The 18,353-nt window shown below is 36.9% G+C and overlaps 1 protein-coding gene across 5 annotated transcripts in view; it reads left to right on the top strand.

Moving 5' to 3' along the window:
- The window catches only part of ALG9 (ALG9 alpha-1,2-mannosyltransferase), an 89,836-nt gene that overhangs the window by 33,236 nt on the left and 38,247 nt on the right, over positions 1–18,353 (top strand). For 3 of the 5 annotated variants that reach the window (XM_087433687.1, XM_087433685.1, XM_087433686.1), the window contains exons 10-13: positions 1,267–1,421; positions 3,445–3,574; positions 4,173–4,335; positions 5,492–5,621. In XM_087433687.1, coding sequence (XP_087289813.1) covers positions 1,267–1,421; positions 3,445–3,574; positions 4,173–4,335; positions 5,492–5,621 — 578 coding nt within the window. The remainder of the gene's footprint in view (positions 1–1,266; positions 1,422–3,444; positions 3,575–4,172; positions 4,336–5,491; positions 5,622–18,353) is intronic. The other 2 variants (XM_004427343.3, XM_087433688.1) reach the window with 2 other exon arrangements.

Here is an 18,353-nt window from a genome sequence, read left to right as displayed (position 1 = left end):
ATCCCATCGTAGTACAACTGTGGTTATGATTGTGTACATTTTATGGAAGACTTTTCAAAATTTTAGGCCATATTTTTAAAATCCATTTGTTAGCCTTTAAGATACAGAAGACAAACAGATTGTTTACTTGTAGAAGGTGGATTTGTTTTCTTCTAGTTAAGAAAATTCCAACCTAAGATAGTTCCTGGAAATGTATAAATCCTAAGTTGTAGCCTAAAATCTCATGATGAAAATCTTAAGAGTGGAAAGTTTAAAAGATAAGCTTGTTATTGCAGTTCAAGAATTTTTATCCCTAAAGAGTTTCTGCAAAAATACAGATAACTTCAGAATGCTAAATTAGGCGTTGCTAAGGTGGATCTTGATGACAGTCCTGATCTTTTCATCTAAACTTGCTCATTGTAGACATAATGGACACCAGGAGGCACTGTCTGTCTACCCTTTGCCAGTGATTCCTGTGCACTGCTCATTATCACTAATGCAAACACAGTAGGAGATGCCTTCACTGTGGGTTGCAGGCTTATCACTCAGTGTTCATGTACCTAACCACAGGAACTTTCCAGCAGGTGCTTGGGTCTTAGTGTTCATTAGATTCCTTTAATTCTTTCACATGCTTTAAGTACATTTCAGTTTCAATTTTGGGATTCAGAGTGGATGGGTATTGCAGAAGAGGAGAGAAAACTTCATCAGTAGATTTCCTTTAAGAGTGTTTTTATATTTACTTTGAAACAAAGTCTTTGTCATTTGTGGCTTGATGAAAACCACTGATATGTTTGTGAATCTAACTCTTTTTCTTTTCTTTCATCTATATATAGCTATTTGAACAGACCAATTGGTGTATAAGATTAATGTGTTAAACAGAACATAGTAATTAAAACCCAAGAGTTGAGTTTATGTTATGCTTTTGGTTAATCTGAGGAACCTTTAGTCTAAGTGGCAGGACTCATTAAGAGAGAAGGCTTTTTTTTCTTCATCCAGTGTAGAAATTATTAAGCTCTATTACCCATTCACCTGACTTTCACTTGTGTTCTAGCCAAATCCAGTATTGTGCCTCCCTTTAAATGTTGGATCTCTTGGGAGAGCTAAGGAGTATATATTTATTTCTGCTTCACTCCTTTATTGCATCAGAGAAAGTGTGAATACAAGAGTTGAAACATTTTATGGGGTGTCCAAGGGCATACTCTCAAGTTGGAGATCAAGAGAACATTGAAACTAAATATGTTGTTTTGTTCTAATATGGTGAAAGGTGGATATTTTTCTGTCTTACAGTTCAGAATTTAGGCTACCCATATTGGCTTACCCTGGCTCCAATGTATATTTGGTTTATAATTTTCTTCATCCAGCCTCACAAAGAGGAGAGATTTCTTTTCCCTGTATATCCACTTATATGTCTCTGTGGCGCTGTGGCCCTTTCTGCACTTCAGGTGAGTTTCAGGGAAATGTATATCTGCTTTATTCTGTTTCACTTTTTTAAGTTGCTCGTAAAGCTTCAAGGCAAATTACAGAATGCTTCCACCTAAGATATTTTATCCATACATTAGACCTTATACGGATTATAGTATTAAAGCTTTATGTGTTGATTCCTTGGCTATTGATCATACTCTTATTTGCTGATTACATATTTACGGTGTTAATTTGTCTCTGTTGCCAACGAGAATCCAATTGCTATCAAGGAAGTTTTTTTAAGTCATTGTGTGGGCCTACCACAGAATGGTTGCACCACGGCAGAGCTAATGGGATGTCTGCTCTTCAACTACGAGATCAGATTAAAACTTGCTCAGGTGTTTGGGATAACATCAGGCAGTTAGCAATATGGGATGCTTTGTGATCCTGGCTTAAAACCTGTTCAGGTCAATTCCTTGTCAGAACTAATCTTGAATATCTCTGTATTTATGGTCTCAGAAGCCTCTACACTCTTTTTAGACCTCTGCTACCATTTGCAATTGGCAGAAAAAAATAATTAGAGCGATAGAGTTTTTTTTAACAGATTTATGGAGATATAATTCAAAAACCATACAGTTCACTCATTTAAAGTGTACAATTCAGTGGTTTTTAGTATAGTCACAGATATGTGTAACCATCACCACAGTCGATTTTAGAGCATTTTCATCACTTCAAAAGCCCTGTACCTTTTAGCTGTCATCATCACCTTTTCCCATATCTCCCCAACCATAAGCAACCACTAATCTACTTCCTGTCTCCTGTCTCTACTTGCCTTTTCTGGGCATTTCGTATAAATGGAATCATACAGTATGTGGTCTTTTGTGACTGGCTTCTTTTAGTTAGCATAATGTTTTTAAGGCTCATCTGTGTTAGGATGATAGTTTTAAAAAATAATTTTAATTATAAAAGTAATGGAACTTGATTACAGATAATTTTCAGCATTTTTGCCTATCATATGTCAAAGTTTATTATGGTTGTAATCTAAGTGTACATATAACTTTATATCCTTTTTAATATAATTATGTCATAACATATTCTGTGTTGCCATATCTATACTCATCATTTTAATAGCAGTATAATGTTCTTAATTGGATATTATATATAACATTATGTAATATATAATATATTGAGTTGCTTATATGTAATATAATGATTAGATGTAATTTTTGTCAGACTTTAGGTTGCTCATTTATTTCCGTATCGTAAATAATGCTAGGATAAATATCTTCGTTTAGGTATTTGGATTGTTTCCTTAGGAAAGATTCCCAAAAATATGAAAGGAGGTCAAACATATTTATGGCACTTATTGTATATTGCAAAATTGCTTTTTGAAAGTAGTTCTAGTCTAGGAGGGAAGGAAAGAAAGAAAGAAATCTAATGGGAAGGTACTCAAAGCCTGCAGAATTCATGTATGTATTGTAATAGTATTCATCTAGTTTGTAAAGTAGTTTAGCAGATACTTAATAGCATTTTCCTAATGTTCTATGAGAGGAATTCTTTTTTCTTCTTCTTTGATGAGACATTTTGTTGATACTGAAAACTTTGATGAAAACTTTTGGGTAAGGAAAGTAAAGATTAATATTTGTTATATCAAAATAGATTGAGATACTTCATATATCAAAGCAAACTAAAACATTTTTTAACATAGATTTTAAAATTTAACAATTTTTAACATTTAAACCAAAGCGTTTTTGTTTAAATATTTTAAAAAAATTATTAGGACCTTAAGCACTAGAGAAATATCCAAATAGTTTTCCTAGGAAGCTAGTGAGATTTCCTTCTTGGCAAGCCTTCTGGCTGATCTGACCTACAGATAGTCTCAGCAGAGTTTGCCTTAATCTTAGGATTTGGAGTGGGTACCTCGCTAAGTATTTGCAATTCCCAGACCCCTGATAGAACCTCTTTTGCTGCTTCCTCCCTCTTGGTATTACTATGATGTCTTGTGATTATGTGTATCCTGCAAGGTATATCTTCTTTTTTCAACATAGTTTTCTTTCCTTCCAGAAGTGTTACCACTTCGTGTTTCAGCGATACCGCCTGGAGCACTATACCGTGACATCGAGTTGGCTGGCATTAGGAGCACTCTTCCTGTTTGGGCTCTTATCCTTTTCTCGCTCTGTAGCACTGTTCAGAGGTAGATGTCCTGAGAATATCTTATACATACTCACGAGGCACTTCACCGTGGGTTTTCCATGATGAATGATTGTTTAATACAATTCAGCTTAAGCTGGGAGGAGAACCTGTGGACTTAATATTATGACTGGGCTGCAGTTTCTCTACCTTAGGATTGAAAAGAAGATTGAGAATTCCTTTTAGTGTGAATAACTGTAAATTTTTTTCTCTGTTCTTGTTGATTTTTTTTCATTTTAAAAGATGAATTAGGGAAGTCTTAAACTTAGGTTGCAAAGTTCAGGCTCAATTCCCGTGATTATATTCTTTCTTAGAATCATTATTTGGATCCCGAATGTTAAAATGTGCTCAAAGAACATAAGTTAAAAAGGTAGAAGGGTGTAGAAAAGGGCAAGAAGGCAAATTATTTTTGGCAAAATACGGTCTCTACTGTAATCATCTTCCTAACTACAGAGACATTTTATACCAGTGGAGCAGGCGTCCTGCTGGAGTTGCTGTAGACCTTAACACTCTTAAATTTCACATGGATTACAGTGGGACATTAATATGCGTTATAATTAAATGTCAGAATCTCATCTTACTGGTCTTTGGCTTTCACAAAGCTTTGTCCCTTCCAGGGTATCATGGGCCCCTTGATTTGTATCCAGAATTTTACCGAATTGCTACGGACCCAACCATCCACACTGTCCCAGAGGGCAGGCCTGTGAACGTCTGTGTAGGAAAGGAGTGGTATCGATTTCCCAGCAGCTTCCTTCTGCCTGATAAGTAAGTTGTTCTTTAATTCCCCGAGTTTTAAGTCAAGGAGTAAAATTAGCAATTCTGTGGCAATGTCTTCTTAATTTTTCTTTCATTTTGGATTTTTCACAAAAAGATTTTGAATAATTTACCATGTCAGAGAGCTGTGAGATCTGCACTGTGCACCCATCGCCTGTGTTCAGTAGACTGGGTGCTGTGTCTAGTTATGCACCCTGCACTGCCTGTAACCACAGAGGTCTGGGGACTTCTAAAAACACCTTGGGCCGTAGGTTCCTGCTAGTGGCTCTTCCTGAGGATTTATATTTAAATTTATAATAATTAATCCAATTCTAAAAGTGGTCTAGAAACTCTAGCTAGAAGAGTGTTTTTAGAGAAGAAATGTTTGTCATACAACAACAGTGAAAGTTCTCCACCAACTGTGTGGACAATGGGAAAAGCTGTGCTTAAGATATCTGTACCACTTTTCTTTATGCTATCTGTTGTTGGAGGTGATGGCATAGGCTTTGGAGTTCCTTGTATTTGCTTAATTTGGACGACGAAGAGTCCTATTTAGGGAAAAGGGAAGTCAGGTTAAGATGAGTCACGTTGCTTCATTTGGGGACTGGCTTCAGCAGCTTAACTGGTGGTGGTATCTTGTGCTGGATAAAGATCCTGTATCAATCACTGATGATTAAATTAAAACTTAAAAAAAAAATCTTAACTTTAGCCTTTGCCTTTTACATTTGAAATAGTTTCATAACTAAAGATACTTTTGAGGATTACTCAGGAACAAAGTACTTCTCCCATAGTGTATTCTTACATTTCATTCTTTTCCTACCTGATGAATTTGCTTTAATTTTGATAAGTCTCTCTGATCATGTGGTATTTGGTAATAAACTTTGATGCTTCTCTGGTCGTTTGGTGGAATGATCATTTGGATGCAAATTTCACTGCTGAGAGTTGGTGAAATAGGTTGAGAGACCTCTAGTTGAAAATTTCTCAACGATTTTGGACTGAATTGTGACCTCTGCCTCTATGCTCCCTGGTTGAGATTTTAGCAGAAATATTTTTTCTCCAAGTGAAATGTTTTTCACATGAATTTTTTTTTGACTTGTTTATTTCACGTACATTTAGTAATATGAGCCCCCTGTGTTTTTCTTATTCTCCTTATTTGTGTTTCTGACAGTTGGCAGCTTCAGTTCATTCCATCAGAGTTCAGGGGCCAGTTACCGAAACCTTTTGCAGAGGGACCACTGGCCACCCGGATTGTTCCTACTGACATGAATGACCAGAACCTAGAGGAGCCATCCCGATATGTAAGGGCAACATTCTCCTTTTACTACTTTGAAATGAGTTCTACCGCTAAAATCTGTTGGCATACATACTAGAGCGTTGATGGAACGGGAATTTCTTAGAAAGTGGTTTCTTTACAGTGAGGGGTATAACAGCTTTTATTGAGAAAAATGAACAGTATCACTTTTATTTGCAAATTACCTCCTTCTTTATTTTATATGTAAAACATATAATTCAATACATTTTCTAAGCTGGGCTGGAAATTTTCTTATGTTGAATTCCGATCATTATTTTGAAACACATTCTGAAACTCTTATTATTCCTCGGCCCTTATTATTAAAATACTTGGTGGGAAACTTTCAAGTTATCAGTAGACCTTTGACCTAACTATTAGTATATTCTAGTTTTAGCAAATGGACGGTCAGTGAAGGCTATTTTCATAGTGAGTCCACAGAGCAATCTCTGTCAGGGCCGTGTTTTTCTGCCTGCTCATCTTTACGCACTCTGAAATCCCATGAGGATTTTATTTCAGTTCCTTTGAAAGGTGACTCTTTCGCCATTTGATTCCTATAAAATCTTTGATTGTGGAAAAGGTGAGAGCAATAAAAATAATGCTCCTGCTTCCCAGAGACAGATTATTTTATAGAATTATTAGAGAGCACATTTTTTGGCAGCCTGTCAAAGAAACATTTAACGGTTGAAATGTCGAATGCATTTCATTTAGGTTTTCTCATGCCATATACTTAAAATGTGAAATACCAGGACTTCTAGTTCTCTTCTGAAGCAAACCTGTAGCCACATCTGGCCTTTTGTCTTCCGGATTGGGGCTAGTTAGACTTCAGTGGAGACCCTCAGGGCTTATGAGTAAGATTTTTATTGTGTGAGCTTTAGTTATAAGCTATGAAAATGGACATCATAAGATACATACTTGGCCTGGACCTCTGAGGAGGTAAGAGATGTATTCCACTAAGTGGCTTATATTAGAGCTTCCTTCTAACTTAAGCCTTTGATTCCGGCAACAATGAAGATACCCCTGGGCGGGGTAAATTGTTACTGGTCATTTTCATTTTAGCTGCAGATACTCTCCTGAGAGCAGGCTTTGATGTTCAGGGGATCACCGTGGGGACACTGCATAGTACAAAGGGTGGGAGAATACACTATGATGGGGGAAGGTATAAATTCAGAGTGATGTTGTCACAGTTATGTTTCTGGAAGAGGTAGCATGGGGAAGTGAAAAAGAGTATGGACTTCGGAGTCATGTAGACCTGAGTTCAGATCCCATTCTGTTTCTTACCTTGGTGACCTCGGGAAAATTATTTAACTTCTCTGTTTAACTGATTTCAGTTTTCTATCTGTAAAATGGGAATAATGATACCTACTTTGGAAGATTATTATGAGATTAGATATTGTATCTCCCTGTCATACTTAGTGTAGTGTCTGGTACATAGACTTTCCCACAAATGTTCTTTTTTTTTTTTTTTAATTTTATTTATTTATTTATTTATTCCCCCAAAGCCCCAGTAGATAGTTGTATGTCATAGCTGCACATCCTTCTAGTTGCTGCATGTGGGACGCGGCCTCAGCATGGCCGGAGAAGCGGTGCATCGGTGCGTGCCCGGGATCCAAACCCGGGCCGCCAGCAGCGGAGGGCGCGCACCCAACTGCTAAGCCATGGGGCCGGCCCCCACAAATGTTCTTAATGTGATAATGGTGTATGAAATGGATTAGAAGTAAAGGCATCCTTAACAAGATTTATAATCTGCCCGAATCTCTCTCTCCTTCCTTAATTTTACTGTTTCCCAACTTGATTTTCATTTCAGTGTGCCCAGACTCGTCATTGCCTTTTCCACCTCAATGACTTTGCTTATCTTGGTGACGGTGCCTGGACTCCCTTCTTATACTATCAAAACTCTCTTCCTCTCTCAAGCCTTTCTCAACTATTTAAGTCCATAATGAGCAATCCTTCTTTAAATGGGTTAAGTATTTATCTGTACAGCTCGTTTAGCCATTTAATTTCATTGTCTTATGTTATTTAATTATTTCTGATGTGTATGTCATGTCTTTCCCCATCAGATTGTGAATACTACGAAGAGAATGACTGCCTCTTATTTCTTTTGTATTCACCATAGCATCTAGGATAGTGCTGTATATCTAGTAGTTAGCCTGTACGTGCTTTCTGAGTGGAGACCTGAATATTCATCATCGTTGGGATAGTGATGTTGAGAGAAAGCTGGCTATAAAATCTACCGGGACCTTTTGCACATTTCTTAGGCTTTGGTCACTGGTTGTCTCTGGTTAGATCATATTTCCCTATTCTCTGCTACCAGGCACTATTAAACTTGGTTAAGGGACTCTGTATGTATTAGCTTTACCCAAAAGGTGAAGATTTTTCAGAATACCTATGGGAATCACCAAAATGCTGGCTGATGAAAACAGGGACAAAGAAGTCAGATATATCTGCTGAGTGTGTAGTGTCTGTCATTGTGCTCGTCCACTTTCCTGTGGTGAGAGTTTTCCTGCAGAATTTTCTTTGGATTTTCCTCCATGGTGGGGGGCCGCACCTTCCAAATCCAGTCCACTCACCTTGGACCCTTTGGAAAGTAGAAGAGACACTTGATGGCTTACTGTGAATTCTACATGAGCTATGGTCAGGGATTCATTTCTTTCAGTTAACTGTTTAAAAAGTTATTTGTTTTCTTCTGATGATAAAAGTAATATACATTCATTGTATAAAATAAAGAAAGCTATCAATAAGAAAAAAAATCATCTATAATCTCATTACCCAGATATTAAACCACTGTTACCATTTTGGTGTTTTTTTTCTTTCACTTTTTTCCCTTGCATATATATGTACATATGTGTGTAAATGAAAGTATCAATTATTTGTTAAAATTTAATGTTGTAGTTCTTCAAGAAATGGTGCCAGGATCATGACTATAATGGCCAAATAACTTTGCCCAACATATGGGCGCACATACTATACTACACTTACGTTTGTTACTTCTGGTATCAGTCCTAGTTTTTAAGCCTGGGTTCATTCAAGAAGTCAAAATATTTATGTTCTCTATGTTTCCTGAGCATGCTAAATGGCAGCGTTATTTTTATCTGCCCTTTGGCTCTGAGTGACAGGTTTTAGCCAACCCTTGGCTTCACTGCTAAGTAGTTCAGTCTGTCTCCTGTTTCTAGTCTGCTTGGAAACTAGGAAACATGCATGACTTCCTTTATTTCACTATCCTCCTTTACCTCAGAGTTAATCAAGAATTAGGAGTGTTTTGTAAGGGCTTTATGGTTTCTACTGCACTGTTAGAACTATGTTGCAGAAATAACGTTTTTTTGCTGCACATTCTTTCATGGTAGGTATTGAGTAGCTGTTGAACATCCCATTATTGAACAGGTGGCGTTTTTACAATGGTCCTTGCCAAGATTTTCTGCCAGAATCAAGGTCTGAATTTAGAAGATACCTTCAGTGTCTCGTCTTTATTTCTTAACAAATCCAAATTTTTGTTCACTATTTGAAGGTGAATGATAGCTTTCTGACTCCAAATCAGATATCTGATTTGGAAGCTACCTAGTTAATGAATAGAGTTTGGAGTAAAAAAACACCTGTTCTGGGCCGGCCCCGTGGCTTAGCGGTTAAGTGCGTGCGCTTCGCTGCCGGCGGCCCGGGTTCGGATCCTGGGTGCGCACCGAGGCACCACTCCTCCAGCCATGCTGAGGCCGCGTCCCACATACAGCAACTAGAAGGATGTGCAGCTATGACAGACAACTATGTACTGGGGCTTTGGGGGAAAAATAAATAAATAAAATCTTTAAAAAAAAAAAAAAAAAAACACCTGTTCAGGAAGGAGTTTACATATAAAGACTTTTCTCTGACATTGACTTAATGCTTAAGCAGACTTGCAGGCAGTTTGTCCATCTGTTATCTTTGAAAAAATAAAACTGTTCATTGATTATTTTTTCCCAAACATTAGTACAGTCAGCTCTACTATAACATGATATAAAATTTCTAAAAATCATTGTGTGGTAAAAACCACAAGGCTTATGGGAAAAATGGGGTTAGGGGCACAAGACTCAAAAACTTTGTCAGTGACACATATAAAAAGAGATAAGAACCTAATAAAAATGGTAGCACAGTTTTACATATGTTAAATGGCTGAAAGTACATAAATACTACAATAAATGGGAGTTTACCTTGAAAAGACTTGAAGTTTGCTTGTGAAAGTGGCATTGGAAGGGTTACAACTTGTGAAGTAGTGAAAGGGTTATCTGAAGTATGACAAAATTGTAATACTAAATATGGATGAGTGTGGCTCATCACAGGCAGTGAACTGAAGAAGCTGGTAGATACTTGAGTGTGTGCTTGTATGCAGTTTGTATATTCCTACACTGGTCAGTTCAGCTGAATTCAGTTTTCTGGATTCATCTCGTGTTTTTTGTAGATTAAATGACACATAAGCAAACACAAAAATTGAATTGTGTTCAAATTGTTCCCTAATATCTCAGTTGCATAGGAACAGATTTGCATTTTCAAAACAAGTGTTACGACAGAACTGACTATATTCAGTCAAAGCTTTCTTTATTGCTGCCTTTCTCATTTAACCAGTGGAAAGAATTATGGATTTGGGAGGGAACTTTAGGTAGAGAGTCTGTGATCTCTTCATTTTATGGGTGAAGAAACTGAGGCTCAGAGAGGTTGTGACCTGACAAAAGTTAGTCCTGGGGTAAGAAGCTTGGTTTCAGGATTCCCCAATATTCTTTTCACACTTCCTCTTACTTCCAAAGTTGCTTGTCGTTTATACCATATAGTATATCACTTGAATATATGTTTTCATGTAATGGTTAATCATTCTTTGATGTAACATGGTTGAATAGACATTAAGTGGCTGAGCATTACTTTTTTATTTATTTATTTTTTTTTAATAATTTTATTTATTTATTTATTTTTTCCCCCAAAGCCCCAGTAGATAGTTGTATGTCATAGCTGCACGTCCTTCTAGTTGCTGTATGTGGGACGTGGCCTCAGCATGGCCAGAGAAGCAGTGAGTTGGTACGCGCCCGGGATCCGAACCCGGGCCACCCGCAGTGGAGCGCACGCACTTAACCGCTAAGCCATGGGGCCGGCCCTGAGCATTACTTTTTTAAAAAGGTACTTTGCATTTCTAGAGCTCTGTTATATATATATATGCCAGGTATTTTAAGTAGTAATTATTGTGTTTATCAGTCTGTAGAAATGATCAAAGTCCACTCCTTTTTCTTTTTTCTGTCTTCTTTTTCTCTTTTCTGCTACCCTTATTGGAAGTGCTTATTGGGGGAGAAAATAAATTGCCCTATAGATTTCCTTACTGATTGTTATCAGCCTTGAGTATCAAAGCAAATAGATTCAAATTGCTCTATGTGCAGTAGAGTAAGATTGGAATCTGCTAAGAATTTAAGTGAAGGCTGTTCAAAATCCTTCTTTAAAATTAATTCCATAGTATCCATTGTGTTGGCATTTAGAAAGAAAGTGATGTTTCCCCGATCTTTAGTGATTGAATGACCAAAAATTTTTTTTTTTCTTTGAGGAAGATTGGCCATGCACGAACATCTGTTGTCAATCTTCCTCTTCTTTTTTTTCCTCCCCAAAACCCCAGTACATAGTTGTGTATCATAGTTGTAGAGTTGTGGCTCTTCTGTGTAGGACGCCGCCTCAGCATGGCTTGATGAGCAGTGAGTAGGTCCACGCCCAGGATCTGAACCGGCAAACCCCAGGCCACCGAAGCAGAATGCGTGAACTTAACCACTGCACCACTGGGCTGGCCCCTGAATGACCAAAAATTTTTACCTGTGAGTTTATATTTTTACAATGCAGTAAATTTTTGTTTGTGAATTTAAAGATTCAGTTGACAAATATGTATTTAGCAAGTATGGGAGACAGTAAAACTATAAGACAGTATGTGCCTCTGGGTGACAACTACTTTTTAAAATTTAAATAGAACATATATAAAAGAAGAAATGAAAAGCCAGAAAAATGCTTGAAATCTTTCCCTATCAAATGTTTCTCCTAGGCCCCAGTGTTCCTATTTCAAAAACAGGAAATATCATAGGAGAATATTGATGCCTAGCAAAATGATGTAGTGGCAAGAGCACTGGGCTGGGAGTTAGGAGAGGCTGTGATTCTTTTCTGGAATTGAATGAAGTGTATTTTCTTCTTAGATGATTTTGTGAGTGTCCAAGGACCTTGAAATAGCTTTGCATCTCTTTCCAATTTGCTGTAACTACACCTGAAATCCAGTTGCAATTTAAGCTTATCCCGTTAGCTGTTTTCTAATCAAATATTTTATGGTGGCAAATCTTATTTAGAGACCTGATTCCTGGGCCATGGAACCTAATGGCCAGAGATGGAAGTCAACATACTGTTTCTGCCCCAGAGGAGATGAATATCTGTTAGGTCTGCACTATGCTGTGTAATGCAACCTGAGTGTGATGCTGACGTTTGACAGTTGAGAAGATGTCACTGCAGACTCCACCTCTGGGAGAATCTGTTACAGCTGATAAAAAGCTGTGAGAATATTTATTATTACCCAACTCCCTTAGCTCATTCCTCCCTGAACAGAATGCACACTTTTTATTATTGATGTCTTGACCTCTATCAGTCGTCTTCTTTGAGAATGTGTATTTTTGTTTACATCTGAGGTGGCATTAAATTGTCATCTTTTTTTTTTTTTTTTTTTTTTTTTTTTTTTTTTTTAAAGATTTTATTTATTCATTTTTTCCCCCCAAAGCCCCAGTAGATAGTTGTACGTCATAGGTCCGCATCCTTCTAGTTGCTGTACGTGGGACTCGGCCCCGGGTTGGACGGAGAAGTGGTGCCTCGGGGCGCGCCCGGGATCCGAACCCGGGCCGCCAGCATCAGAGCGCGCGCACTTAACCGCCAAGCCACGGAGCCGGCCCTAAATTGTCATCTTTAACATACATTTATTAGTAAGATGTAAACAACGTGATACTGGTTATCAATAAATTGGTTTGAATTCTCTCCCCTCCCACCTTTTTTCTTTTGGTTTAGATGTGCTGATTTATTCTTCTCCAAGGCTTCTAGTGGGTTGTTAGAAACTGAAAGAAGTCACATTTCTTTCAAAATGAGTCTTAAATGCTTGTATTTTACAAAATTTTAAACTAAGGCATATTTTTAGCTTCGACAGCTGTTTGATATATAGCCTGTGACTAATGAAATGAAACACATTTTTGTTTCACGATCATGTGTTAATGTCACCCTACAATTCTGTTATTTTTGATGCAAGAAAGAGTGATTAAGTCTGAAGAAACAAAAAAATGAGCTCTTCGGTTACACTTTAAGGCAGATTTAAATCCAGTCTTTTGATTTTTGAATTGTAGATGATGTGGTTATGGAGTGTGGTCTCAGATTTCGCACTGTGAGAGATGGACAAAATTGAGAAAAGACACTATTCTTTCTGATTCTAACTCTTAGACCTAAGGGGCAGTGGTCACTTGGTGTTACCAGGGATTCAAACTGAGAAATCTCAAACTAAAAATAGCCACAGTAAAACTGTATATATAGCATGAAATCCAGATTTTGTAAGGAAAAATCTGTATCTGCAGAGGAAAAGGTCTGGGACATACACTAACAGGTTGATGTTGATTTTTGGGGGGTTGTAGGATTATAGGTGATTTTATTTTTAATGCATTTAAAAAATATTGTTGTAATAAATCATGTTTTACTTTCACCATTTAAAAAAAAATAACCATAATAGATAGAGGCTATAGATACCAAATCTTTGAAACTGCCAAGAAGACTTCTGATGTGCTTTACAAACAACACTCAGCAAGCTGTCAGTTGACCTTGGGTTTCCCATCCTTGAGCACAAGAAGAACCTTCATCGCAAAATTGGGAGATAGATTCTTCTATTAAGTAATTTTTGTCTTTTAGCCTTCTGGCCTCTTAGTTAAGTCATTTCATTCATTATATGTAAGACCACTTTTGCTCCTCCTTCTGCAGACTAGATCTAGGTTACTTTAAAGAAATAAATGTGGTTTACTTATTACAAGCTATGAGGAAAAAATTTTTTTTAGACCTAAAACTAAAAAAGGATGCTGCTGTGGCAAATAGACTATGAAGTAATATGTTAAAGTCTTCCAGACAGGAGAAGAGTTAAAGAATTAAATAAAAATTTAAATAAAATTAAATAATTTTCCTGTTGTTGGGGTTCAGACAGAAAGCTGTGTCCATCTAGTAAGTGTACCAGAGACTACCTGTTGGCAGGGACATTCCCAACAGTCCTAGATCATTGGCTTAAAAAGACAACGATATGTAAATCTTATCAGCACAATAATATTAGTCTCCAGTCTTTTGTTATCTTTTTCATTGTTAATCATTTGGAAATATTTCTCATTCTGTTCTTTCATTGATTCATTCATCCACTCATTTATTTAACTTTTTATTGTCCCTGACTCTGTGCTGAAAATACAAAAGTGACAAAAAGCATAGTCTCCTGTCATTTAGGAAAAGTCCCTAGCAATAAAAAAAGAAAGAAAAAAATTATGGGGAAAAGAAGGAATTGGGAGAAACAGAAACGATGTAGGAAGCAGAAAAAAATTTTAAACTTCTATAATCAATATTCCCTGGTAGGTTAAAAGAAAAGTTTGGGGACCATAAAAACAAAAACATGTGCATTGAAAAGGGAACAATCAGAAAACCGGAGCTCCTAGAAATTAAAAATAAGATAGTGGAGATTTTAAAAATCAGTAGAATAGTTAGAGGATAAAGTTGGAGAAATTTTCCATACCATAACTATATAAAAACAAAACAAACAGAGATAGGAAATAGGAAAAGAAAAAAAGATGAGAGGATCCAGCATGTAGCTAACAAGAGGTCCAGAAAGAGGGAAAAAATGAAATGAAGAAGAAATTGCCAAAGAAATAATGTGAGAAAATTTTCCAGAACTGAAGAACATCGCTTTTCAAATTGAAGGAGCCCATAGAGTATACCTAAAATGATGAATGAGAAACGATCCATAATAAGATGTACCAAGTACCAGAAGAAGTTAGTGTGTATTATTATTTGATAATTGAAAAATCAAAAGCTACCAGGAGAAAAAGCTGGAAGAATTGTGAGTAGTAGCCTCTGGGAAGTGAGACCGGGGAATAAGGAGGGTACTGCTGTTTTTCATAATAAGCTTCTTGTACTATGTAAGTTTGGAACTATGCACATATGTTATTTTGATAAACCTAAGGATGAATTTAGAAAAGGACGTAAATCTTTTTTTTTTTTTTTAATTTTTTATTTATTGCAAGGACGTAAATCTTGCCCTCAGAGTCTAGAGCAGAGACAGTGCTAAAATGTTATTCAACAGTGTAATGAGTGCCATAGTGTGCTGTGGGAGCACAGAGAAGGTAGGAAGGACTCTTCCTGCTTCTCTGTTAGGGGACAGCTTCACATGAGAGGTGGCATAGGAGCTGGGTCTTGGAGGATAATTGAGAGTTCTCTGGTAGAGGAAGGGAAATTAACATTCCAGTCAAAGGAAACAGCATAGGCGAAGGCTTGAAGTATGAAAGAACATTGGGGGTTTAGGAGAAAATAAATGATTTGAGGTTTCTGGAACTCAGTTAATTGGGCAGAGCATTTTTCATTTCTTACGTCCCTGTTTCATTTAATCTTATATATTTGTGTATGTGACTGTGCTCTTTGCTAAATTATACTTTTATTTAAGGACAAGGGTTTATGTCTTTGTCCTTAATCTTTGAAACCTCCATAGTACCTAACATAGGGCTTACACACAGCAGAGGATTTAAAAAATTTTAACTAAAATACTCAAGTAGCCCTTCACTTAGTCTTCTTCAACTCAAGAGAGGCCTCCCCAAACCCTGATAATAATAGAAATTTAGACTAATTAGGACTCAAGCACTATCATTCTTCAAGGTCTAGTTGTGCTCTGGTTAGAGTACTACGTGACAAGCTCCTGGAGGACAGGGATCATATCCTTTCCATCCCTGTATCACCCACATGGCCCAACACTGGACAGGTATTAATTGAATGCACCTTTTCAGTCTTCATTAACAGATCCCAGACTGAAAGAAATACTTAACTCTTCTGCTTCCTCTTATTTTGGTAATGAGATTCTTAAAATACCCCAAACCCTCTTTTCTATATCTATCTCTGCTTGCCTTTAGTAAAGAAGAGAACTAGATAGGTTTATTACCTAACAAGATGCCAGCCCACTAAAAAGGTTCATGTTATTTATTGCCTTAATATCATAGCATTTACTGTAAGACTGGTTAGCAATTTATTTTTAGAAAACAAGGTTGATACCTCCTTTTGACTAGTATTGTTTCTTTTATTTTTCCTTCAAGTCTCATCAACATGCTCAGTCTTCTCCATTTCTTCTCATGTTGAAGGATTTTCATGAGGTTTTCATATGAGTTTTTGCCATTTAGTTTATGTTATTTAAGTTCGTTTTGAGGAATATATATCCTTTTATTATAGACACAAGTTAACTAGTTCCAGTCACATATACCATCCCACCAAATCTTGAGGCTCCTTATTGCTTTTTCTTTTCGTTTTTAAAAACTTTTTATTTTGAAATAATTACAGATTCACAGGAAATTACAAAGATAGTATGGAGAAGGGTACATGTACCCTTCATCCAGTTTCCTCCATTGTAGCTAGAGTATAATTCCAAAACCAGGAAATTGACATTAGTATAGTTCTGTGCCATTTTATCACATGTATATAGATTCGTGTAACCACCACTGCAGTCAAGGTACAGAACTATTCCATCACCACAAAGGTCTTCTTTGTATTGCTCCTTTATAGCCCCACCCCACCTTCACCATTCCTAACCCCTGGCAACTGCCAATTTGTTCTTCATCTGTTGTAATTTTGTTATTTGCAGAATTTTACATAAATGGAATTATATGGTGTGTCACCTTTGAGACTTTTATTCTCAGCATAAGGCCCTTGAGATCCATCCAAGTTGTGTGTATCAGTAGTTTGCTCCTTTTTATTTCTAAGTTGTATTCCATGGTATGGATGTACCACAGTTTCTTTAACCATTCACCTATTGAAAGACGTTTGGTTGTTTCCAGTTTTTGGCTCTTACAGGTAAAGCTGCTATGAATCTTTCTGTACAAGTTTTTGTGTGGATATGCGTTTTCATTTCTCTGGGGTAAATGCCCAGGAATGTGGTTGCTGGATCATATGGTAGGTACATGTTTAGTTTTTTAAGAAAGTGCCAAACTATTTTCTAGATTGGCTGTACCAGTTCAAGTGAAGTGTAGAAATCTTACCTCCCTTTACTTTCTCTCCCCTGTTTATAATATAATTGTCTTAAATATTTCCTCTACATATATTGACAACCATATCAGAACACGTTGTAATTTTTGCTTCAATCTTTAAACATAATTTAGAAACTCAAGAGAAGGAAGACCTATTGTTTTTATTCATATCCTTACTCTTCTGTTGTTCTTTCTTCTTTCTTAATGTTCTACAATTCCTTCTTTTATCATTTTCTTTCTGTTTCAAGAATTTCTGTATCCATTCTTTCAAAGTAGGGTCTGCTAGCAACAAATTTTCTTCGTCTGAGAATGTCTTGATTTCTCTTTCATTTCTAAATAATTTTTTTCCTCTGGATATGGAATTCTTGGTTGTCAGTTATTTTCTTTTAGCACTTGAAAAATATTTTGCCCCTTCCTCTGGCCTCCATGGTTTCTGATGAGAAATCTGCTGTCATCCTAATTTTTTTTCCTCTATAGGCAAAGTGTCATTTTTCTCTGGCTGCTTTCAAGATTTTTTCTTTGTCTTTAGTTTTGAGAAGTTGAATTATGATGTGTGTTGGAGTGAATTTGAGTTTATCCTGTTTGGGGTTCACTCAGCATCTTGCTTCTGTAAGTTAAGTCTTTTGCCAAATTTGGGAAGCTTTCAGCCATTATTTCTTCTAGTACTTTTTCAGCCCTGCTTTCTTTCTTATCTCCTTCTGGGACTCAGTGACCTGAATGTTAGATGTTTTTTATAGTTCCACGGGTCCCTGAAGCTCTCTTCATTTTTATTTTTCAGTCCTTTTTCTTTTTGTTATTCAGGTTGTGTAATTTTATTGTTCTATTTTCTAGTTCACTGATTCTTTCCACCGAGTCCTTCATTCTTCTGTTGAGCACATCTACTGAGCTTTTTATTTTAGTTACTGTTCTTTTCATTTCTAAAATTTCCATTTGGTTCTTTACTTCTATTTCTTTGATGAAACTTTCTATCCTTTTGTTTCAAGGATGTAATTGAATCATTGAATTTTGTAATTGCTCACTGAGGCGTTTTTCACAGCTGCTTTAAAAATCTTAGATAATTCTAACATCTCTGTCATCTCTATGTTGGTGTCTGTTGTCATTTGTCATACAAGTTGAGATCTTCCTGGTTCTTGGTATGATGAGTGAGTTTTCATTGAAACCTGGACATTTCGGCTATGATGTTAGAGACTCTGGATCTTATTTAAGTCTTCTGTCTTAGCCGACCTCCTCTGATCCTACACTGGTGGGGGAAAGTGAGTTTGGCTTGTTACTGCCAGATGGGGATGGAAGTCCAAGTTCTGTACTTGGCTGCCATTGATACCCAGAGTTGGACAGGAGGGTTTGTTACTGCTGGGTGGCAGCAGGAGTTCAGGCTCATCACTAGGCCTCTATTGATATCACCTTGGCTGAGAGGGGCAGGGATGCCTTGTCACTGCTCCCCACGTAGCCTTCACTGATACCGTAGGGGGTGGCCTCATTACTATTGG

Source organism: Ceratotherium simum, chromosome 7, assembly GCF_057802395.1.
Source record: "Ceratotherium simum simum isolate JZ-2026a chromosome 7, ASM5780239v1, whole genome shotgun sequence".
In the NCBI taxonomy this organism is placed as follows: Eukaryota; Metazoa; Chordata; class Mammalia; order Perissodactyla; family Rhinocerotidae; genus Ceratotherium; species Ceratotherium simum.
This window is presented reverse-complemented; position numbering and strand designations above follow the sequence as displayed.